At 38.4% G+C, this 26,632-nt stretch overlaps 1 protein-coding gene across 1 annotated transcript in view; it reads right to left on the bottom strand.

Annotated features, from left to right (window-relative positions):
* The window catches only part of DPH6 (diphthamine biosynthesis 6), a 239,484-nt gene extending 213,476 nt beyond the window's left edge, over nt 1-26,008 (bottom strand). Inside the window, exons 1-3 of the mRNA XM_007940474.2 lie at nt 25,986-26,008; nt 15,974-16,068; nt 11,976-12,169 (exon numbers count right to left, since the gene is read on the bottom strand). Coding sequence (XP_007938665.1) covers nt 11,976-12,169; nt 15,974-16,068; nt 25,986-26,008 — 312 coding nt within the window. The remainder of the gene's footprint in view (nt 1-11,975; nt 12,170-15,973; nt 16,069-25,985) is intronic.
* Nucleotides 26,009-26,632: the final 624 nt, after the last annotated feature.

The raw sequence follows: 26,632 nt of genomic DNA, 5'->3' as shown, positions 1-26,632 counted from the left end.
TGTTGAGATGTAATCCATATTCAGTAAATGCTTCAAGTCATCCTTACTTTCAGCAAGCAAAGTTGTATCATCTGCATATTGCAGGTTGTTAATAAGTCTTCCTCCAACCCTGATGCCACGTTCTTCTTCATACAGTCCAGCTTCTCTGATTATTTGCTCAGCACACAGACTGAATAAGTATGGTGAAAGGACACAACCCTGACACACTCCCTTCTTGATTTTAAACCATGCAGCATGCCCTTGCTTTGTTCAAATGACAACCCCCTGGTCTATGTACAGGTCCTCATGAATTAAGTGTTCTAGAATTCCCATTAGGAACTCTAGTAGTGTAGTGTGTAAGGCATTTGACTACATTCTTCTCAACGTTATCCATAACTTGTTATGATCCACACAATCAAATGCTTTTGCACAGTCAATTAAACTCAAGTAAATACCTTTCTGGTATTCTTTGCTTTCAGCCAAGATCCATGTAATATCACCAATGATCTCTCTTGTTCCATGTCCTCTTCTGAATCCAGCCTGCATTTCTGGAAGTTCTCTGTCAATATACTGCTGCAACCATTTTTTAATTATCTTCAGCACGATTTTATTTGCCTATGAAATTAATAATATTGTTCGATAATTTCCACATTGTGTGGGATCACCTTTTTTTGGCTTGGGTACAAATATGTATCTCTTCCAGTCATTGGCCATATGTCTTCCAAATTTCTTGGCATAGCCAAGAGAGTGCCTTCAGTGAGGCATCCATATGTTGAAACACCTCAATGGGTATTCCATCAATTCTTGGAGCCTTTTGTTTTTCACCAATTCCTTTAGTGCAGCTTCGCTTTCTTCCTTCAATACCATTGGCTCCTGATCATATGCTACCTCCTGAAATGGATGAACATCAACCAATTCTTTTTGGTACAGTGACTCTGTGTACTCCTTCCATCTTCTTTTAATGTTTCCTGCATCATTCAGTATTTTGGCCACAGATCTTTCAATATTCCAACTTGAGGCTTGAATTTTTTCCTCAGTTCTTTCAGCTTGAGAAATGCAGCACATGTTCTTCCCTTTTGGTTTTCTAATTCCAGGTCTTTGCACATTTCATTATAACAATTGACTTTGTCTTCTTGAGCTGCTCTTTGAAATCTTCCCTTCACCTCTTTTATCTTATAGGTTCTTCCACCTGCTTTAGTTACTGCAGAACTGCTTGATGTGGCCCTTCTAGCCATTGTCCTCCATTCTGTGATGTTCTGTAAATACCATTATCCATGCCTATTTGGGGTGGTGTGGTAGTTAAGGTCAGGTATCAACTTGGCTGGGCAGCTGGTAGTAGTCATTCCCTCTAATGACTGGCAATGACTCTGTGATGGGATTTAGGTTAATTCTGTTGGGGCAGCACAGGCGGAATGTATTTGAGTCCTGCCTTGCTGGAGAGTATAATTCAAATCACCACCCTTAGATTCCCTGAGGGTATACCTATGAATCTCCTGGGAAGATTCGCTCTCCTCTTGCTCTGGCTTTGTGTCTTGGATCATCCTCATCTCACCCTGGATTTGGGACAGCAGCCGTCATCTGATCTGCTGATTGAGGTTCATCAAACCCCGAGAGTTGGGAGGATCCGCCAGACCTACTCATGGACCCGGAACTCGCCAGCCTGCCAGCCTCCACTACTACATGAGATGAATCCTTGGGTGTCTGTGAGTTCTGTGAGGCGTTACAGCGAAATACAGAACCCTAAGACTTAGGAAATTACTGGGAGGAGGAGGAGGAGTTAATGTCTGAAATGATGGAGTGGCATGGTAGTTTGGACATTTGGGACATCTTTAACCACCGCCTCATGGGGACCGGCCTCGTGCTGATCTTTCTAAGAGAAATTGATCAAGCAGTTACTTTCAGTGCAAGGGCAAATTTCAGAGTCTCTTCTGGCATCCATTTTGGTCTTTTCTTCCTTTTCAATGACCTTTTGCTTTCTTCATGAATGATGTTCTTGATGTCATCCCACAGTTCTTCTGGTTTTCAGGATTGATGTTCAATGCATCTAGTCTATTCTTTAGATGGTCTGTAAATTCAGGAGGGATATAATCAAGGTCATATTTTGGCTATCATGGATTTCTTTTAATTGTCTTCAGCTTCAACTTGAACTTGCATATGAGCAGTTGATGGTCTGTTCCAGAGTCAGCTCCTGGCCTTGTTTTGGCTGAAAATATTGAACTTTTCCATCACCTCTTTCCAAAGATGTGTCAATCTGATTCCTGTGTATTCCATCTGGCAAAGTCCATGTATATAGCTACTGTTTATGTTGTTGAAAAAATGTATTTGCAATGAATAAGTCATTGGTCTTGCAAAATTCTATCATGAGATCTCCAGTGTTATTTCTATCACTAAGGCCATATTTTCCAACTACCATTGATTCTTCTCTGTTTCCAATTTTTGCATTCCAATCACCAGTGATAATGAACACATCTTGATTGCATGTTCAGTCAATTTCAGACTGCAGTAGTTGGTAAAAATCTTCAATTTCCTCATCTTTGGCTTTGGTGGTTGGTGCACAAATTTGAGTAATAGTTGTATTAATTGGTCTTCCTTGCAGGCATATGGATATTATCCTATCACTGAAAGCACTGTACTTCATGATCGACCTTGAAATATTCTTTGTAATGACGAATGCCACTCCATATGTCTTCAATATTTTTATGCCCAGCATAGTAGATCATATTATTATCTGATTCAAAATGACCAAACTTGGTCAATTTCAGCTCACTAATGCCTAGGATATTGATCTTTATGAGTTGCATTTCATTTTTGACAACTTCCAATTTTCCTAGATTCATACTTCATACATTCCATATTCTGATTATTAATGGATGTTTGCAGTTCTTTCTTCTCATTTTGAGTCATGCCACATCAGCAAATGGAGGTCCCAAAAATCTTTACTGCATCCACATCATTAAGATGGGCTCTATTCTGAGGAGGCAGTTCTTCCCCAGCTGTATTTTGAGTGCCTTCTGACCTGAGGGGCTCATCTTCCAAGACTATACCAGACAATGTTTCAGGACTATTCATAAAGTTTTCCAGCAATATATCAGCAGTGTTTCACTGTTATTCATAAGGTTTTCACTGGGCAATTTTTTGAGAAGTGAATGGTCCCTTCCTTCTTTCAAGTCTGTCTTAGTCTGGAAGCTCCGCTGAAACCTGTCCACCATGGGTGACCCTGCTGGCATTTGAAATATCGGTGCCATAGCCTCCTGCCTCACAGTAACACGCAAGCCAGCACAGGAGAAAAAACTGACAGACGAGTGGTGCATTATTCTCATGTTAAAATACATTAATATGTGTTTTGCTTTCTTATGTGAACTCATGCTAGTTATTTTTAGAGTGAAAAAATAAGGATTAAATATGTTAGTTGCTGTGTATTCTATGTAACTTTATGGATAAAATTTAAATGTTCAATTAAAAGGTCCACCAGGACCAAAATTTATAAGCGCTAACCTTGATTGATATGAACATTTTCTATAATATCCTGTACTAAAGAGACAACAAAGATAGGATGCTGTAAAATCTAGGATCATTATATTTATAAAATATATCTAACATAATTCACTTTGATTATCAATATCCCAGTGGAAGCTAAATAAATATCAGCTATGGGACCAACAGTTTTTAAGGTGTTATCAATCTCTATCAATTCATTTTTTCAATGTTCTCTCTTCACCTTTCCCACTGTTACTCTCCCAGTTCATGTCCTCCAAAACTTCAGCTAGCCCAGGATCTTAGCTTCCAGATTAAATCTTCATCTCCTGAGTTCTACTTCTCCAGTCCACTTCTTGCAGTATCAGTGGTTCTACCAGATGACCTCAAAGTTGCCTTCCAACCCTACAATTCTGTCATTCCTTTTGTAATATCCTTTGAGGTAGTGGCTTTCAAATTTGTTTGGCCACAGAACTTGTTTAACAGTAAGAAATTCACCCACTCCTTACTTATCAATATGATTAGGTTCCAAAGACCAGGTTGTGATGTGAAAATTGGTGTTAAGTGAAAATAGAGACTTTTTTTTTCTCTGTTTTCAGAATATACATTTGTCTAATATTTTATTTCAAAAATAGGAACATAGAAATAATAACAGCTAAGATTTACTGATGTGCTCATTGTGTGACAAGTACAGTTACGTATTATTCCTCTGCAGAGAAGAAGGCCTGGAGGATAAAACGCTTGATATAGCTGAGCTGCATGATTGGAGGGCCTGCAGCTTAATCACTTCACCTTCCTCCTTTGCTGGGTCAGAGCGTCCCTTGTGGAGCCTCCTCCAGAACTGCACTCCCACCCCTGCAAGCCTACTCATGGTCTCAGAGCCTACCCTGTCCTCTGGGCCTGGCAAGTCACTAAGGCTTGGGGTATTCTGTGAGGACAATGGAAGCACCACAGAGAGGGAGGCTTTAAGTCCAGTTTGGCTCAGTTCAGAATGTCATTAAACTCTCACGTTTATTTCTCACAAAGACTCTCTATGAAGCCTCCTTCTTTCCTCCTTTCCCACACCACAGCCATTTTGAACTGTAGAATCTCAGGCTGCATAAGAAGCTGGGAACCCAGAACAGGCACCCACTGGCTCGCTGCTGCCTGCAACTTAGCCCAGAGGCATGGCCACAGAGGAGACTAGACCCACACAGCACCTAGACATGGTGCCCCTGCTGGCAGGAGAGAGCAAGGATACTGGGAGTGTGGCCCAACTTCCCAGAGGCTTCCTGAAGACCTTCCTTGAAGGGGGGGATGCTCTGCCGCTGTTGCCACCATATCCACTGCCTCATTAGTGTGCAAAATAGTTAGATAGCAGATTTTTTTTACTATTATCATAAATGCAAAATGGCAGATAACAAGATAGTTAATAAGTAAAGAGTAAGACCAAACCAAACCATACCTACTGCCATTTAGTTGATTCCGATTCATGGCAACCTCCATTGAGTTTCCCAGGCTGTAAATCTTTAAGGAAGTAGATTACCTCATCTTCTTCCCATGGAGTAGCTGGTGGGTTTGAACCACTGATCTTCTGGTTAGCAGCTGAATGCCTTACCCATTATACCACCGGAGCTCCTTAAGGGAAGAGTAAATATGTGTGTGTGTGTGTGTGTGTGTGTGTATGGGAGCTCTAGTAGCATAGTGCCTAAGGCACTTGACTGCTAACCAGAAGAAGGCTGGTGGTTCAAATCCACCAGCCACTCCTTGGAAGGAAGATGAGGCAATCTACTTCTTTAGTGATACTGCCTCGGAAACCCAAGGAGGGGTCGCTATGAGTCAGGTGTGACTTGAAGGCACATAACAACAACATATAAATACACACACACACACACACACATATATGACTACCCAGCATACTCACAACATATTGCGTGTGAACCACACATTGCATAAAACAATAATTAACTTCATTGTGCACAATATACTTTGAAATTTTCTATCTTATTCTAGTCTCTTTCATTTAAAAAATAATTTTAAAAAACCAAAACTGGTAGTGACTCATTAAACTGATGTTGGATCCACTTTAGGGGCTCTCCAGTGCCTAAAATTTAAGAGAGTCTCTTCCTTGTCTTCAATTAACCTTTCCTGACTTAATTCCCACTATTCCTGAAATTCTAAGTTCTAGCCAAATTGAACCACTAGTTCTGTAATGTATCTATGATTTCCTGCTTCCATGACTTTGGCTAAGCCCTGACTTTAATTGGCAATCTCTTAGCCCTGCTAGCCCCCCATCAACCAAACTTCAAGGATGCTATCAAGTATAATTTCCCCATGAGGCCTCTTCTGAGCCCTCAGCACAGAGAGACTTTTTCCTCCTGAATTCCCCTAGTCCTTTAATTATATAGCTGATGCCAAATGTTCCTCAATATCTCAGTTTCTTGGCTATTTGTCATATTGCCTCAGGTTCCATTACAGCAAAGACTATGTTCTCAAACTTCTTTTTATTCTCTAGTTTATTACAAGTATTCAATAAATATTTGATAAATGAAAGAAAAAAGATAAGCTTCTAAATGGCAGCAGTATGGATTAAAGTTAATAGGAAAAGTCAAGGCCAATTAAGACATTGTTTTGATTCCCTCAATTTTTTTTCACTTCAGTACATCACAGAACAAACTCCTAGCAAATCATCTTACCAATTTTTAAAAATCCTCTAAATATTTAGGGAGCTCTGGTAGCATAGCTGCTAAGGCACTTGACTGCTAGCCAGAAGGCTGGAGGTTCAAACCCACCAGCCACTCCTCGGAAGGAAGGTTGGGCAATCTACTTCCATAGTGATACCGCCTCAGAAACCCAAGGAGGGGTCGCTATGAGTCAGGTCTGACTGATGGCAAATAACAACAACATTATCATCACTTGTTATGCACATTTTATGATTTTAGCATTACAAATCTGCCAACTGATGACATGCCAAATTTAAAAGGGAAAGTTGATATGCAAAGTTCAATATCCATCATATTGGAAATGTGTTGTGTGAGCACTTGTGGTTTGTGTGAACATCAACAAAGTACTGTGCTTAAAAACAAAAAAAAAAAAAAAAAGAAAAGAAAAAAGGTAAGGATGACAATAAAAGAATATAGTAATCCACATTTGCCAATATTGGTAATGTGTTCTCTGTCATCTAGTAAAAAATATAACAAAGACAAGGTAAACTACAGGCCTAGTGTCTGGTTACCTAGTGTCACTCTGATACCACAAATGGAACGGCCTTAACAAACAGGAGTTTATTGTCTTACAGTTTGGAGGCTCTGAGTCTGAGTTCCAATGCCGGCTCAAGTCCCTTGACCTTGGGCTTCAGCTCTGCCTCTTGCTCCCAACCCAATGAAGCTAGAGGCATCTCTTCACTCAGGCAATTACTGGCTGCTGAGACTGACGAGCCCAAAGTTGACGAGTAAAAAGGCACAGTCCCAATGTTACCAAACCACATAGCAGGCCATTAATTTAAGTCTATTGAAAGTCCCAAGGTCGGCAGAGCATGGTAAGCTGCTGAACAGTGACATGGCTACATGCAGGGTTCAAGCGTGCCATAAGCTAGAGACTATCCCCAAGGCTTCTCCTTATATACAGGAAGTAGACCACATCCCAAAGGCAACTATTCAGCTGCTTGTGGTAGAACCCACCATGGAGTTTATTGCTAGTCTCTTCATGGGGAATAACTACCACCAGCTGCCCAGCCACTCAACCAGGCCCAGCCAAGTTGACATACAAATTTAACTACACCTAGAAATCAGGTAAAAGACTGAGATAGAAATATATAAGCAGCATCTTAAGTAGCACAACTCTAAAAGGAGGCATCAAAGAAAGGCTTTCTAGAAAATAAATGATAGTCAAGAAAAAAGAAAAAAAAAAGTCAATAAAACCCAAATACCAGAGATTGCAAAGCATAAACAAATAAACAAACAAACAAACAAAAAACAGAAGCAATTTGAAAGAGAAGTCAAACTTACCAGGACACTTTAAAATATATACAGTAGATGATAAGAAGAAATCTCTAGCACATAGAAAAAAAGGAATACAGGGATATAAAAGTCACTTGCTGAATTTACAGAGATGCACTGAATAAGAGAAAAGATAAACAGAAAAACTATATATGTGCAAGTGTAACAAGCACACACAATCACTGACACCAAGCAGAGAAATTTCAAAGTTTAGAAGACAGAATGATAGCTTTGTTACAATGAGGGTATCACATTTTCTAGGCTTTTCAGGGAACTTAAGATGATAATTCAGACATAAGTTTAGGAACTAAAAACTGACAATTATGGCCAGTATTTTATTTCTGGACAGATCTTCCATCATGTGCTTCACCATGCATGGCTGATGATGATCTGAAGGGACCAGAGTTGATATAGCCTCAATAAACCACACCTGGGAGCAAAAATGACACTACTCTGCTCCAATTCTAATTCTTTTTGTTTGGAGTCCAGAATTGATACTACAAAAGCATTTCTTGTGCCAAGAAACCAAGTTTAATGTCCAAAATCTTAGAAACTGGCAGGGCTTAAGGCAAGCTGTGAAGTGCTGAAGAGCAAGGAGCAGTCTGTACAGGGGTAATTTCCCTATTTAATTAGCACTATGTCTAGACCTTCCCTTCAAATCTTAAGACCATAATATATGTTCTTCACATTCCAGTTTCTTTGAATTTGCCTCAGAGCCACCCAACTATCTAGTCCTGAGGGTCTCCCCCAACCCCAGATCTGAACAGAAAAAAAGGTTAGGTTATGTTGGCTAGGTGGAGCTCAGAAGAGAGGTTTAGTCTGGAGATTTAAATTCGGAGCACGACATCACATAAGTAGAGAGACAGTGGATATTATGACAATAACCCACAATTTTGTACAGAATAAGATAACTAATGACAAAGTTCTAAGGTTCTCCATTAATGAGAGAGAAGGTAAAATAATCATTGACATTCTTCTGTTCAGAAGGAGAAATAACTTATCCTCTGCCAACCACCTATCATCTTAAATTTCGTTCTATTTGGACCAATATAAGTTAGTATAACCATTCCCCATTCAATCACTATGGTCAGAGGAATGACATTTTGTGACTGGCTTTCACTTGCAATACATGATCATCCCTGAACTATCAACAAAGCAAAGATAGGAATATGCTGCTTCTCAGTAAGGAGTTGTGGAAGGAATGCAGAGGAAACAACCCACCATGTCCAGTGTGACATTGTTATAACATTTCAGTACACCAAGAAAAGGGATATAATCAGAAACTTACATGGAGAGGAAAAATCAGACATTTTGTGAAAAAGGAATAAAATTTGTAACAAAATATAAGGACCATAGAGAAATGCCTTCAATGACTTGAAGAAAAATGACTTTCAACTTAAAATTTTAAATCCAGCCAATGTATCAATCAAATGTGAGGGCAACAGAGAAACATTTCAAAATATAAGGATTTGAAAAGTTCTTAAAGATAGATTCCATTGAGATGGGTGTGTAATTCTTTACTTTAGATCTAGTAAGCAGTAGTTCCAACCCAGTAGTGAATGAAAATACACGCTGCTCCTTATATATATTTTATAAAAAGATAAGTTGTTTTTATATATGCTTCAGTAAATATTATATTGCTTATGTGACTTAAAAGATGAACATAGAATTTGAAAATTATTTTCAGGAAATCATATAGATTATCTATATACCAAATGAATCCAATGAGAACTAACGTGATATTTAATATTAAAGAAACTGTAAAGAAAAAACAAAATAGCTATATGAAAACTCGATTATTTGCAAATAGTTTAAGATGTCTTTCTAGTTTTCACAGTAACTAGTAATCTATGAGATACACTGGTTTATTATACTTCTATTAGTTTTCATGCCTTTTACAATACATCAAATTTGTAACTCTGTAAATTCTTCCAAGTCTTTCCTACTTTTTTCATTAATTAGTAAATTAAATTCTTTGCAAAAGGGAACATCTCTTATTCAAAAATTAGCTCTAATAATTGAAGGAAAAAAAAAAGAGCTACAAAAACAAGACTTTGACTTACACATGAAAGTCACAAAACTGTAACCTGTTATAAATACATGTTTAAAAAGAAAATGAATCTAAATGCTTTCAATGCTTCATTAATATTCAAAGGATTTTAAAAAATGTACTTCTATCTTTTTCTTAGAATGAATGAAGACTAACTTGAAGAATTATAGCTCTTCCAGATGCGTTTTTTCCCATAATTACTCAATTATTCATTAGAATATGTAAGTCCTCTATTGGAATCTTTGCACCAGCGTTTCATAAATGGATCTAACTGTAAAAGCCTGGTTATACAATCTGTTCCATAAAAGCAGTATATTTCCGATATTTATGTCTTTAAAATATCCTATAGTAAAATTAATATTTCTACACAGGAAAAGAAGGATCTATTTAGTCCCAGACAACTTGATAACATCTCTTTCAACTATAGTTATAATTATCATGTACGAACTTCCAAAGCAGAAGTTGTCAAGATTTAACATTAACAATAATTTATGTCATAACTGACGGTTACTATAAAGATAATGGCAAAGCATCCATTTTTCCAAAGACAGCATGGATTGAAAGGGAAATTTCTTCCTAATTATTACTAATCTGCCCATTTTTAATTAAATTGATTAGTAATTTATTATCTTTCCCTTTCTTGGAAGGTGGTTATTATCACAGAGCTTCTCCAAAGTTACCAAGTTTGAGATTTTTAAGTAACTCAATTATTTCTGGTAGAATTCTGGTATTAAAAAAAAAAAACCAACTCTCTGCCGTCAAGTTGGAGCTTATTCATAGTGACCCCTTCTTGGGTTTCCAAGGTGGTATCACCACGGAAGTAGATTGGCCAACCTTCCTTCTGAGGAACGGCTGGTGGGTTTGAACCTCCAGCCTTCTGGTTTGCAGTCATATGCCTTAGGCACTATGCCACAATTCTAGTATAAACCCTACCAATTTGTAATACTGGTTCATGTTAAAATCTTAATATCCAGTTTTTTTGTTCTCTGAAAAAGGAAAGTTTGAAAACCTAAAATCTGCCCTCAACATTTCATTCATCAAAATGAACTCTATCAAGGGCTTAGCTGCACCCTTACGAAAAGAAGGCTATTACAAGACGTACTTTCATGACTTTTTCTTTGCTTGATAATCCAAATAGTTGTTATTAGCATGTATTTTTCCAGAAGGAAGAAATCAGTTCCCTATAATTTCCTTTAAATATATCTACTTCTTATGCTGCCCATAACTAAACAATAAATCAGAGAACTCCTCAAGGTATTTTCTCTATGAGGTATTTTTTTAAAGTGCAAAGAATAAAACAAAACTGTTCTGACATACAAAACAAGAAGTATTTTAATCAAACAAACTTTAAAAGAGTTCAAATGCTTCATATATTACTTGAATCAAAATCCTTAATTGATGTTAAACTTTGATCAGCACTACATTTAAAATGTAGCTCAGACACAGCTATTTTTGGAACCAGTAAACTTTCATGGTATGGGTTCATGATGTCACTTCTGAAGAGGCTGAACTTGACTAAGAGTAAGAAAATGACATGCAATGCCAACTGGTAGATAGAAGCACAGGCAGAAATCTCCTTTACTTTCTTATATGAAAAATGTTAAGACCTCTAGGAAATACTGGTTTACATTCCCTATTTTATCAGATACTTCTTACATGAATTGATGGTGGATAACTGGGTAAAAATTCATCCTTACAAAGAAGAATACTAATCTGTATTCAAATAACTGGTTCTCCGTGAGAATGAAATGATAATTGCTTAATATAAAATCATCTCTTCAGATTAACAGTTACTGAGTTAACTCCTATATTACATATAGGAGCCCTACACTGTCTCTCCTAAATTTTCTGTCTAGAGAAATCTGCAACGAGCGCACAATGACCACCAAAACTCTAATATATGTGACTCAAGTATTTAATTCATACCTCTCCTACCAGATTTAAGCAAAACTCAGTCTCTCAATTTCTTTAGATATGCTCCTTATGAGAAAGGACCACCACACACAGCACCATCCCCACTGTCACCCCCTGACATCACTCACAATCACCTTCACTTGACTTTATTCTTCCTCCTTACTATTCTTTACTACTTACTAAGCATGCTACCTGTTTTGTTATTGTCTGTCTCCTCCCACTAGAAAGTAAGCTCCATTTGAACTGTTCATCGTCCAATCTCTCATGCCTAGAACTAACTACAGACAAAACACATAGTAGGCATTCAGAAAATATTTATTGGAAAAGTGATCCAATATCCTAACGAAAAAAAAAAAAAAACTTAGCTAAATATCATTTGTCAATACTGAATGCCAAACTATACCAAAAGTCTTAATTTTACATACTAATACCTTTTTCTGTCCAAAAAATAGACAAATATCCTTTCAAAGAAAAGTTAGATTACTAACAGAAGTTATTTATTACTTTATATAATATATATATTCCTTTACATACCTTATATTCGCCAAATTAAATTCAGAAAATACAGTCACTCTGCATACCTTAACAAGTTTCAAAAGCTCATAAAGATCTTCAACCTCGTCACCTTCACATTTGGTGTACACTTTTCCAGTATCCACACTCTTTCCTTTTATGGTTCGGCGATAGAGGGGAAGAGCCATGGCTTCTGCGTACAAGTCAACAGCATGATGACCCACTGTCTGATACATGTAGCTATCCAGCTCATCTGACCCAACTGCAACAATTAAAGTGAAAATAACCAGTAAAACAGAGTGAACAAGAAAGTGGATTTGAAAGCCCATCTAGGTTTCACTACTGGACAGCAGTTAACACAGAACTTAAAAGTTTACTATACTGTGTCCTTCTGTATTTTTGTACTGAAATAAAATATAAGACTTGCATATTTGTCCATAGTTGCATCAGTTCATATCAATCAGCTCTACTCATTGCTATCAAGCAAACAAACAAACTCACTGCCATTGAGTCGATTTCAACTCATGGTGACCCCTCCTTGGGTTTCCAAGGAGCTATCTCTATGGAAGTAGGTTGCCCAGTCTTCCTTCCGAGGAGTGGCTGGTGGGTTTGAACCACCAGCCTCTGGTAAGCGGTCAAACACCTTAGGCACTATGCCACCAGAGTTCCTAGCTGATTATAAATACAATTATGCATAATTTTAAAAAGAACTATATACAATGGATGTTTAAAGAGTAAATGTATCCAATCCATTTATTCATTTAAAGTCATCGTTGTTGTTGTTGTTAGTTGCTCTCAATTCTGACTCATGGTTACCCCATGTGTGCAGAGTAGAACTGCTCCACACCGTTTAAGGCTGTCATCCTTTGGAAACAGATCCCCAGGCCTGTCCTCCAAGGTCCCTCTGGGTGGGTTCAAACTGTCAACCTTTGGCTAATAGTCAAGTACTTTATTACATAAATATATTTTCAGCTCTTTCAAGGTTATTTATTAAGTCATTTAGACTTACAGAAAAAACCTTTCTTAATTAAATATCTACTTACATAATAAATGACAAATATTTCTAAGAAGAAAACTTAGATGCTCTTAATATATTCTATATTCATTGCTGGGAGCTCTGGTGGCATAATGCCTAAGGGTTTGACTGCTAACCAGAAGGCTGGTGGTTCAAATCCACCAGCCACTCCTTGGAAGGAAGACTGGGCAATCAACTTCCATAGTGATACTGCTTTGGAAACCCAAGGAGGGGTCGCTATGAGTCAGGTCTGACTTGATGGGCCATGACAACAACCACAACAACAAACATATTGCTATTGCTGTTTGCTGTTGAGTCAGTTCTCACTCATGGTGAAGCTATGTGTGTCAGAGTAGAGGTGTACCTCAGACTTTTTGATCTGGTAATTCTACTTTTTAAGGAAAAAAAAAAAAACATGAATATACTTAAAGATTATTTACAAAGATATTCATCACAGTATTAGTTTCATAGTTTTAAAATTATAAAATACTAGGTAGCATAGCGCCTAAGGCACTCGACTGCTAACCAGAAGGCTGGCGGTTCAACCCACCAGTCACTCCTCAGAAGGAAGATGGGGCAATCTACTTCCGTAGTGATACTGCCTCGGAAACCCAAGGAGGGGTCGCTATGAGTTGGGTCCGACTCAACGGCACATAACAACAACAGCAACATGTAGTCATTAGGAGCTCTGGTGGCGTAATGCCTAAGGCATTTGACTGCTAACCAGAAGGCTGGAGGTTTAAACCCACCAGCCACTCCTTGGAAGGAAGGTTGGGCAATCTACTTCTGTAGACATACTGTCTCAGAAACCCAAGGAGGGGTCACTTTGAGTAGGATCTGACTCAATAGCAGTGGGTTTGTTTGTTTTGTTTGTGTATGTAGCCACTGATACAATTTTGAAAATGAGTGTTTTTTAAAATATGTTCTGAAGAATATAAATCCCTTTAGATATTAGTAAGTATGAGATGAAAAAAGGATTCTATGGTCAAATAAGTTTATAAAACATAGAGATCATCAATGCTAAATAGATGCCTTTGCTACAGATCTTCCTATGTTAATATTCTTTAAGATGTGCCAATAAGGGAAAAGAGGATGAATTCTTAAATACACCTATCCACAGAAAACTTTTTCTAGGAATTGTGTTCTATAGAAGACATCTGAGGAATGCTACTGCGAAATAATATTTAATGATATTGAAAGGTGTTCAAATCATATTAGTAAGTTTTAAAAAAGTTACAAAGCAATGTATTTGAAATATATGCTTGCATGCACATATGCCAGGCAGATCCAGGCTTTCCACTGAATGTGAATATTCCAGTCAAAAGGAATGTTAAAATGATAGCATAAGGCTCCTTCAACAATCTAAACCATCACTATCTACCATCACATTCTCACGCACAAAGTTTTTTAACCTACACATCAGTACTCACATTGTGTTTATAAATCTGTCTATTCCTGTTCCAGTTGGAAGCAGAGACATAGCTAAAATCACCTGAAATCCTTTCAGCCTTTCCTCATCTCCAAGTAGACGGAATCTTAAGATGTATTAGTTTTAAAGGATGTTGACATGATCAAATCAATATATTCTAAGAACTTTGAGTTGCTTAGCAAGGAAAGTCCTGATATTAGCATAATAATTACAATATTTCAGTTGCTTAAAAACTTTGGAGACAATTTTCCTTTATTGCTCCATTTAATCCTAACCACAGTGTAACTTTTAGTAATGAAAGCCACATGGTAACAATGGTTTAAGATCAAATTAAAAACAAAAGTCTCCACTGTTGCCTGAAGCACCTCAATTAACATGCCACAAAAGATCCTACTACAAATTTAAAGAGATGGTTTACCAATTTTATGACAAATTTACATTGTCCCCAGTGATAGGGATAAATTCCCTGCCAGACTATCTATTGAAGAGCCAGTACTGTGGATTTACTCTAATCAACTTTGCTCTACCCTGTAATCATCTCTATCAGTCATCGCTCACTACAGTTCCCTTCACCAATCAATTAATCTTTAATAAACACCAACTTTCTCTCCATTTATCAACCCACAACCATCTATACTCTTCTACGAGAATTATATTTGCAACAGATTTTTTTCAAGCTTTTTTCTTGATAATATTCAAATTCCATTTCCTATTGAATTTTTTCACTAACAATACCCTAAACAAATGTCTTCATTCTATTGTGAGGTATAATTTAAAGATATAGTTTGCTTGTCATCTCACCCATCCTGCCAATGAATCATGAGCACATGGGAGATTATACATTAATGTACAAGGTGACCATAATGATTCACATTATAAAAGCTGAAGACAAGATAGAAACTCTAAGAAAGGAAATGATAATCATGTTATATTATGTATGTATTACATACTATAAAAACATCTGTTTTTTAAATACTAAGCCCTGTCAAGATAGAATGCTTAAAAACACACTTACGTGACTGGGCACAAGGAGTTAGGGAATTGCTTTCCTTTGCTCACAGAACATAAACCTGAAAGGAGATTCTACTTTTTCTCTTATAATACTGAAAGCACAAGACTCAGTGCTGCAAGTCTGTTTTAGCTATTTTACCTTAGACAAACTTATTAAACTCTCAGAGTCTCAGGATCCCTGCCTATAAAAAGGAAGATTAGTAATATTTCTTCCTAAGGATTGATATGAGAACTAAAGGATATATATAAACGAAAACAAAGCATAGAACTTAGCATCTATCTAACAACCCCAAACCAAACTCACTGCCGTCGAGTCAACCCCTACTCTCAGAGACCCCCTCCTTGGGTTTCTGAGGCAGTATCACCACAGAAGTAGATTGCCCCCATCTTCCTTCCAAGGAGTGGCTGGTGGGTTTGAACCACCAGCCTTCTGGTTAGCAGTCAAATGCCTTAGGTACTATGCTACAAGAGCTCCTAGCATTTTATCTAGTTGGTGCTAAATATATATTAGTTCCTTTTTTTGCCTTAACATATAGCATACACTATGGATGCAATTATAAAGTTGGAGTTTAAGTCAGATAGAGAATTTCCCCATAATGGCCCGCACTTACCTTGATTTTCAGCTGGTCTTAGATTTGCCAAAGCAACAATCTGATGCCCAGCAGCAATGCACTGCATCATATTATAACAGCTGTCCTTCCCACCACTAAAAAAAAAAACAAATTTCAGATTACTATCATTCAACATAGATGCATCAGATATATAAATACAGTAAATTATTTACTCAGCTTTTCAGACTATTGAGGGACTGTTTTGTAGTTAGAATGCAAAAAACACACATTATTTCCAAATCATAAGCAAACTGAGCAAATGAATCTGAAAATCTAATGTTGTTACTCACAGGAACTTATGAAATCATATGCCATTATAGAAAAAAGAAGAATATTCCAAACAAAATATGATTGTGACAGTGGCTTTATTTAATGCACAATATGTAAATATACTTAATATACAATATACAAACATATAATAAACAAATAAAAAAGATTTACGTTTACATCCCAGCTACACACTTATATGCTCCTTAGATGAAATTCTCTATGAAAAAATATCAAAATATTTACTCTGCTCCACTCTTACAAATCTAACAACAGGCCACCATCACCGATTAAGGGATGAAATGAAAGATTTGAGATTCTATCTAACGACAGTTTTAGGTACTTTGTAGGTTCAACTTCTGTAGAAATAGAAAAAGAAGTGCTGAGTTATACTGGTAAACTTCATCATCAGTGCTTCACCCATCACATTATATATATGTATACATAATGGCAGAAGTAGGCTTGAGCCATAAATCTAGTAACAGATTGAAAGGAATTTCTAAATTCTAGTTCCAAATCTACCTAAGGCAGGCACAAATCACTTAGTCAAGACAAGTGGTAGTTCCTCTATAACAAGGTCGAGTGGCAATTTATATGACATTTTGGTTTAACACTGCTATTTCTCACTATAAATGCTTCTTCCTTTATCTTTGCCTCTCTCCTTTTTATATTTGCTTTCCTTCCTGTTTACCTTCTTTCCAATCTTTGCTTAAGATTTGCAAATGTACCCTTACCAAAGCAGTATTTCAAGCTATTCATAGTCCAAGAAACTAAAAGAAACCAAAGACCTTAGGAGCTAGCCTTTATGCCTTTTACTTTAGTTTTCAATATTTGTTTGTCTCCACCAAGCCCATCAGTAACAACTCTCATTCCACAACTTTTCTAGGGGAGGGAGAAGGCAAGGGCAAAGTGAAGTCTGAGGAAATCCACCCTCCCTCTCCTCAGATTCTAGTATTTCCCTGAGAAAGTGTTGCCCCGCTTCTCCTATTAAACTTCACTATTCTATTTCTCCAGCACAAAAAGGTTTTACTATTTCTTCAGAATATTAAAGATTGAAGAGTTTTTATCAGCAATCAGAATTATTTTCACAATTTATTTTAAAATATGCCATTTCAGATAATAGTTTTAAAGTAGAATTTTCCAAATTGTGTTCTGTAGAACACTGGTGCCCAGCAAAACAGTAATCAAGTACACTGAGAATAAAAGGTTAAGGTCAAATATGCATGGGAAATGATGAATACCTTTCTCTCCTCTTAGAACTACATAAAACACACTAGCATATGTTAGGTGAGAAGTCCTACAGATCAGAATTTTAGCTTCCAACTCTGGGATGATAAATTACTCAGGATGATTGAGTTTGCATACTTCTTTGTGAAATCCAAGAATGGCCTGCCTAAATAATCCTTAAAGTATCGTTCAACTCTAAAATTCAATGACTCACTTTTATTAAGAAAATTATTATCTTTGTAGGGATACTGCATGGTTTACAATCTGTAAAGATGTGCTTCAGGATAGGAGGGTATCCTTTCACCATACTTATTCAATCTGTATGATAAGCAAATAATCTGAGAAGCTTGTCTATATGAAGAACAACATGGCATCAGGAATGCAGGACTCATTAACTTGAGATATGCAGATAACACAATCTTCCTTGCTAAAAATGAAGAGGATTAGAGGCACTTACAGATAAAGATCAGAGACTACAGCCTTCAGTAGGTACAACTCAACATAAATAAAAAATCCTCAAGGTACACAAATAAGCAACATCATGATAAATGGAGTAAAGATTGAAATTGTCAGGGATTTCCTTTTATTTGGATCCATAATCAACACCCAGGGAAGCAGCAGTCAAGAAATCAAATGAGTTACTGCACCGGGCATTTATCTCCTGCAAAAGACCTCTTTAAAATGTCTAAAAACAAAGATGTCACCTTGAGATCTAAGGTGTGCCTGACTGAATCATGGTATTTTCAACCATTTCATATACTTGTGAAAGCTGAATAATGACTATGGAAGATCGAAGAATCATCGATGCTTTTGAATTACGATGTTGGACAAGAATATTAAATATACCATGAACTGCCAGAATGAACAATCTGTCTTCAAAGTACAGCCAGAATTCTTAGAAGGGAGGATGGCGAAAATTTCATCTCACGTACTTTGGATATATTACCAGGAGGAACCAATTACTGGAAAAGGACCTCATGCTTGGTAAAGTAGAGGGTCAGTGAAAAAGAGGAAGACTTGCAACAATGGGCTCAAAGACAGCAGTGACTATGTGGATGGTGCATGACATGGGCAGTATTTTGCCCTGTTGTACATGGGAGTTGCTGTGAGTCAGAATCTACTCAACGGCACCTAACAATATGGTCTAGGTAAAGATATTTAAGAATTTGTTTCACATATTCCCTAAAACACATATACATATCATCTCTCATTTCAATCTACAAAAAGATAAATTGCAAATTGCAAATAGAAATTGTATTCAAGCACAAGTGCATATATGTATATATTGGCTTATATATTCATACTTACAACATATAGTTTTTTTTTAATTTTCATTGTGATTTGGGTGAAAGTTTACAAAGCAAATTCACTTTCCATATAGCAGCTCACATACACTGTCTCATGACATTGACTGCAATTTCCCACAATGCAACAGCTTCCTTCCCACTTCCTCCCCATAGTTACCTCTTCCCTGTGTCTTTCCCTCCCATATACTCCTGCCTCCAAGCTGTCTGCCTGTGCACACACAGCCCTTCTATTCTCCCATGACTGATTTATCCAAGGAGTGTATCTAGCTAACGTAAATGGTCAGCTCATATGCCTGTCTTTTGTTTGGCTGGAAGCCACAGGAGTGGGTTCAATTCCAGACCTGAGGGCAGTTAGGGGCCATAGTCTCAGGGGTTCTACCAGGCTCTATCAGACCAGCAAACCTGGTCCTTTTTTTTTCCTAATGATTTTGAGTTTTGTTCCACATTGTTCTCCCATACTATCCAGGATCTCCTACATAGATTCTCCCCCAAGTGGCTGACAGTGGTAGCCAGGCACCATCTAGTTCTTCTGGTCTCAGTCATATAGGCTGAGGATCACATGGTGTACCAGTCACTTATATCATATACGGTCTTAGAGTATAACAAGAATTTTCACATTTTCCTGTTTGTGACAGTAGTATTATAAATAAGTTTTATTATTGCTACTACATTCATGAGGAAACTGAGTCTTAGAAAAGTTGTTAGTTGACCTAAGTCACAGAGTTAGAAGGAATTCAAGCTAAGAATTCAAATCTCAGATATCCTGCCAACTCTGGACTCTTTCAGTTATACCATAGCCACATACACAACTTATGGATTGTTGTTAGCTGTCAGTCTAGTTTGGTTCCAACTAATGATGACTCTATATATAACAGAATGAAACGCTGTGTGATCTGGCACCACCTTCATGATCATTGGTATGTCTGAATCCATTGTTGTGGCTACTGTATAGTGCCTTCCAATCAAGGGAGTTTATCTTCCCACACCATAATGGACAATATTCTGTTGTGTTCCATAAGCCTGGCTAATTTTCAGTAGCAGACCACCAGGTCTTTCTCCCTTGTTTGTTTTTGTTTGTTTTAGTCTGAAACTTGCTGAAAACTGTCCACCAAAGACCCTGCTGGTATATGAAATACCTGTGGCACTACCTCTAGCATCCTAAGTGCTGTAAAATGCAATCATCTACCTCTCATTTAATCTTATTATAAAACATGTAATATTTATATGCATTTATCACTATCTTTACTTTTTAACTATTTGCTTTTTATTATAGAATTGCTTATAGAATATTTAGAAAATAGAATAAAAAAATGACTCACAATCCCTTCTCTACCATAATGCTGTTGTCCCTTTGCTGTACTGCCTTCTAGACCATTGTTGTTGAATTAAAAATAATAATAATAATTGTATCTAAAGAAAATGTATATTATACATCACTTGTTTATATCAGCTTAGCTTAGCCCCAAGATCACATATTGTCAGTTATGAATATTGTTCAATCATCTACAAACATGTTGCTAATGATCAGTCTAAATTTTGGCTCAGTGATTATTCTGAAAAACAAAAACATAAGTATATTCTGTGAGAAATTAAACTATAATACAAACGTACTATATTAACCATAAACATAATACCAGCATTATTATCATTGAGTTAACATCAACTCATGGTGCCTCTTTTATGTGTCAGGGTTGAACTGCACTCCATAGGGTTTTCCATGGCTAATTTTTCAGAAGTGGCTCACCAGGCCTTTCTTGTAAAGCAACTCTGGTGGGCCCTAACCTCCAACTTTTCAGTGAACAGCTAGGCTTGTTAACCATTTGTACCATCTATGGACTGTTGTTTATTTCAAAGCACTGTTTGAACGAACTGAAAAATCTTCCTTTAATATTAAAAAATTATTTATGCAGAGCATAAATGTCAAAGGTTGATAATTTTGTATGCAAGGTAATACATAATAATATATATTACATAATAATGGAGTCCATAGATAGGGGAAATGGTTAACAGACTCACCTGTTAACTGAAAACTTGGAGGTTTGAGTCCACCCAAGATTGGCCTGTCAATCTACTTCTGAAAAATCAGCATTGAAAACCCTATGGAGCACAGTTCTATTCTGACATGTGTGGGGTCACCATGAGTCAGTCAACTCAATAGACACTGTATTTTATTTTTTTAAAATACATTAAAAATTTAGAATAGCTTAAGATTCTGTTTTCTAGGGCTAGGAACTCTAAATTGAGGTATCTGCAATAGTAATGAAATAGTTAAATATTTATGTCAGTACATATAAAAATCATCCACCTCTAAAGAGGTTGGTAGCTAAAACACCTAGAAAAGCTAAACCCTAGGCCTAGAAGAAGAACTGGTGCCATAGTGCCTAAGGCATCTGACTGCTAACCAGAAGGCTGGCATAGAAGGGACCTAAAGCTTCTCAGGCTGAAGTACAGTAGTCACTGCAACAGTCAGCATTTGTGGACTGTTTATCCCAACGTTTTGAAATATTTGTCTGTCCTTGTTTCTGTAGTTTGTTAAAAAGAAAACAATAAATATAAAAATAAAGGCTAATGGAAAAGTGAGACTCAAAATAGCTGAAATGGTACTAGACAGTAAAGTACCTAGTCAATGACAGGAAAACTTCAGCCACATCACCATGTTGCCTGCATGGAATTGAAAAGCCTTATCAAACTGGTCAGATTCAAACTATTAACTAAATAAATGTTAGCTGAGCATCTATTATGTGTTGGATACAATGCTTATTGTGAAGACACAAACTGAGTTATATATTGCCTAAAGCGGTAATGGTGGTTCAGTGGTAGAACTCTTGCCTACCACACAAGAATCTTGGGTTTATTTTGCCAATGAACCTCATGGGCCGCAACCACCCTCTCTCAATGGAGGCTTGAGTGTTGCTGTAAGGCTGAACAGATTTCAGTGGAACTTCCAGCCTGGGACAGACGAGGAAGAAAGGCCTAGTCATCTACTTCTGAAAATCAGCCAATGAGAACCCTATGAATCACAAAAGTCCTATTCCTGACCAATTACGGGGATGGCACACGACCTGGCAGGGTTTTGTTTACTTGTGCGTGGAACACCATGAGTTGTGAGATAAGTCCATAGCAGCAATGGCAGGTTCACTGTAAGGATGAAATAGGAATGTATGTTTTCATTCATTCATAGTCATTTACTGAGTAATTTATAAACATTTTAACACAGGCAGACACACAATAAATGCTCGATAAATTTATTACGATTTTTTATTATTACTTCTTAATGATCTCAAAGTTCTCAGCTAAACAGTAAAGTAGTTAAAACAGAAGTTTGGCCAGATTCCATAATAAATAAAACTTGGGCAAAAACATATAAAATCTGTATTTATAAACTACATAAATACGTACACAGAAAGTAGAGCAAAGGAAATAAATATACATTTCTGTTGGAAGAATCTGGACAATTTTTATTTTATTATATGTATTTTAAAATGAAATGAGGCTTGGTAGTGCAAGCAGCCTGTGACCAGCTGCTAACCCAAAAGCTGGCGGTTCAAATCCATCCAGTGGCTCCACACACAGACTGCTTCCTAAGATTGTTGTTATGTGCCGTCGAGTCGGACTCGACTCATAGCAACCCCTCCTTGGGTTTTCAAGGCAGTATCATTACGGAGGTAGATTGCCCCATCTTCCTTCCAAGGAGTGGCTGATGGGTTTGAACTGCCAGCCTTCTGCTTAGCTGTCAAGTGCCTTAGGCACTATGCTACCAGAGCTTCCTAAGATTACAGCCCCGAAAACCCCATGGAGTAGTTCACTGCAACACATGAGATCACCACGAGTTGGTGGCTAACTCAACAGCAGCTAACAACATTTTTAAATGTGATGTGTATATTTAGCCTAACTCCTATCTCAACTTTGCCTAACTTTCTCACATTTTATGTATCCATTTGCTGTAAGTAGCCCAAAATCCTTTCTAGAACAAGGTACGGTATAAACAAACAAATCTTGCAATAAAATATTTTACTTGGAAGGAATACCCCAAAAGCAACAGGTTGAAGTCCCTGACTCTAGCCAGCAAAAACCTCAATCACCTAAGAGATTACTGTCTAGTCCTGATTTTCAGATATGCATGGATCAAGAGTTCTGAGATTTTCTTGGTTCCTTGCTCAGTCTTTAACAGTTGAACTTTCTTATGCTACAGCTCAACGGAGTTCTGGTGTTGTAGTGGTTAAGGCACTCGGCTGCTAACCAAGAGCCTGGTGGTTCAAACCTACCAGCTGCTCCACTTGAGAAAGATGCTTCCATAAAGACTTACCACTGAAAGATTTTACCACTGAACCACCACTAAAAACTATAAATATTATCAAAACCATAATGCTTCGGCAATGAACTCAATGCCCTATTCAAACTCTCCTCGCATAATTCTTTTGAGTCACAGATCCATTTGAAGACCAGATAGAAGCTATGGACCCTTTTGCAGAAAAACACTGTTTGTATGTAATTTAATAAATCCCCTTATCTAAAGCTGCCCCTAGGCATGCACTGATCCCAGGTAAAGAAACTCTAATTTAATGGGTAAACCCACCAGCCACTCCTCGGAAGGAAGATGGGGTAATCTACTTCCGCAGTGATGCTGCCTTGGAAACCCAAGGAGGGGTCGCTGTGAGTCAGGTCCAACTCGATGGCACATAACAACAACAACAATACCCATCTTCTTAGCTCCTCCCTAAGACTTCTGTGCCTTTATTTTATGTCTCTTACTCTAATGGTTAATTTTTTCCAAATAACATGTACACATAAATAACACACACAAAAGCATACATAGTGCACCTAGGACAATGCGCAAGTTGGCAATTATGTATAATAATGTATAATGCACATATTATTTGGGTGAAAATATGATAAACATTCAGCAAACTGCACGTGCACGTGAACTGCTGACTTCCTAGGTGGCTACTTTTATTTATCTAGATCAAATGAAGATCACAATGGTTGAAGTTTAATCATCCACTAGAGCTCCAGTGGCATAGTGCCTAAGGCATTTGACTGCAACCAGAAGGCTGGTGGTTCAAACCCACCAGCCACTCCTCAGAAAGAAGGTTGGGGAATCTACTTCCGTAGTGATACCACCTCGGAAACCCAAGGAGGGGTCGCTATGAGTCAGATCCAACTTGATGGCAGTGGGTTTGGTTTAGGAATCATCACTTTCCAGGAGAAATTTACTAAATAACAATAATTATGATGACATTATAGTCTCCTAAAAATGGCACTTAAGTAGAAGTGGAATAACCCAGAGACTACATAAAGGGTTAATGTTCTAACAAGAGTCCTTAATAGATCAATTAAGTCAGGACCAATGAGATACCTAGGAAGTCTAGACATTTGCAAGATCTTAAGTGGGCTTACCAAAGTAAATGCATCTAAACTCTTTTTTATGTACTTATTACTTTCGAGTCCACTTTATGTATGTAGTACTAAAGCATTTAAACTGGTCTATCTTTAGTTTTGGTTAAGCCCAGGACTGGTAGGTGACCTAAAGGCTGGCAATTCCTGCTCATCCGAAGGTAGCTAGATAGAAAGGCCTAGTGCTGTATCACGGAGGAAAAAAAAATCAAGTCATTGAAAACCCTGTGGAGCACAGTTCTACTCTGATACCTATGGGGTCAGAATTGACTCCACTATAACTTTTTTTCAAAATCTTTAGTTTCAGTGGTAAAATGCTTGCCTTCTATGTGGGAAACCCTGCTTCAACTCATCTCAGGCACAGCCATCACCCATCTGTCAGTACAGGTTTGTGTGCTGGTATGATGCTGAACAGGTTTCAGCAGAGGTTCTGGGATAAAATGGACTAGAAGAAAGGCCTGGTGAAGTACTACTGAAAATCAGCCAACGAAAATCCTATGGACAAGAATGGTCCCATCTGCAACCACTATGAGGGATGGCCCAGGACCAGGCAGGGTTTGGTTCCGCTGTGCATTGTGTGGGTCACCATAAGTGCCAGTGGGCAACATCAGGGCAGCTAACAATAACACTCTTTGTCAATCACAGGATTTATTTTAGCAACCAAGTATGATTGGAAGCTCTGGTAGCATAGTGCCTAAGGCACTTGACTACTAACCAGACTGCTGGCGGTTCAAACCCACCAGCCCCTCCTCGGAAGGAAGGTTGGGCTACTTTCGTAGTGATACCGCCTCGGAAATCCAAGGAGGGGTCGCTATGAGTCGGGTCCAACTCGACGGCACATAACAACAACAACATGTTAACATAGACTCTAACACAATGATGTGTTGCGATTGCAACTGGATCTGGATCTAGGATATAACTGCTATTTTTGTCTCCATCTTGAGGGAAGTTATCCCTTCTCTTCACTTGCCCTCAAGGTAATAATAATAATAATAATAAAATTAATGCTGAAAGTAATCTACATCTGTTTTACACACGTGGCACAGAAATGAATTGTGTGTGGGAAGGAAAGGGACAAGGAACACAGAGGAGGGGAAGGGGGGATCGATGAAGGGAGGCTGAGCAGGAAATCTGAAAAGAAATATAGAAGACAACGAAGAAAGTAAGGAGAAAAGTACGGTGATCGCTAAGTAAAGTTGTTGTTGTTATTATGTGCCTTCCAGTCGGACCGACTCATAGCGACCCCATCCTTGGGTTTCCGAGGCAGTATCACTACGAAAGTAGATTGCCCCATCTTCCTTCCGAGGAGTGGCTTCTGGGTTTGAACCGCCAGCCTCTGGTTAGCAGTCAAGTGCCTTAGGCACTACGCTACCAGAGCTCCCAGAGTAAAGTCAATCGAGTCTCTTAAACCTCGATGCCAGTTAGAGATTTAAAAAAAAAAAAAAAAAAATCCTACTCGGCGCCGCACCCAGACTCATTAGTTAATATCAGCATCTTTCGGGCTAGATCCAGGCACCAGTATTTTTAAAACTCCCCAATGTGAATCCAATGTGCGACCAAGATTAAGGACCAGAAGCCCAGAGAGGCGGTGTCAAGCGGGAAGGAAGAGCGCCAGTTTAGGGGACAGGAGAGGCCGGGCAATATCCCTAAAACTCCCCCTTTCTCTGTGGCCAAGAGGATCAGGCAGTCCACCACACGCGGTTGCTGCAGAGTCCCCCTCTCTTTCTGAGCCAGCGGCGGTGGCAGCTTCCGCCCATCGACTGGATGGAATAAGAGACCGGCAGGGGAGGGGGAAGGCGGCATGTGTGCCATGTTACCTGATAAGAGCCGCGACCCTCATGCTGGGCGCAATGCGCGTGCGTGCGGCAGGCGCGGGCGGGACCCGGGACTGGCGCCGCCGCTGCCGCTGTGACGCGCCGCGGGACCTTGCCCGGTTGTTCGCTCCACCGCCTGTAGTGTATTGGCACTGCGGCCCTGCGACTGCTGCTTGCGGGGCACTAGGGTGCGAAGAGTGCGCCACATCGACGCCATGCCCCATATGGCAGGAATATCCTGGCTCAGGGAAAAAAAAAAAAAATATATATATATATATATATATTTAGGCACAGTCTAACCACCTAAGTGAGGGCACTGAAGCTGCCAGGGGAAGGGCAAGGTTCGCGTCGGGGATCCTAAGTGCGGTGGCTCTGGAAATAGGGTGGTTCGGGTTACATATGCTGCGATTTTAAGTACCACAGTTTTTGGAGAGTTCGATTTCGCATGTGGACTCCATTCACAGGTCTGAAGAACAGGGGCTATAAAAGCTGAAAACCTAAAGAGTACAGTTAGTTTCTTGGGCATAGTTGAATAAGTGAAAGTACACTTCCTCGCCTCTTGCACGACCCTATTGCTTAAATTCTAGGAGTTCGCACAAACCAGTGGGGAGCCCGAGTCAAAGTTGCACATTAGAGGAATCCCAAATTGG

The sequence above is a fragment of the Orycteropus afer genome, unplaced genomic scaffold, assembly GCF_000298275.1.
Source record: "Orycteropus afer afer isolate SDZICR_OR568_19922 unplaced genomic scaffold, OryAfe1.0 scaffold00068, whole genome shotgun sequence".
Lineage (NCBI taxonomy): Eukaryota > Metazoa > Chordata > Mammalia > Tubulidentata > Orycteropodidae > Orycteropus > Orycteropus afer.
This window is presented reverse-complemented; position numbering and strand designations above follow the sequence as displayed.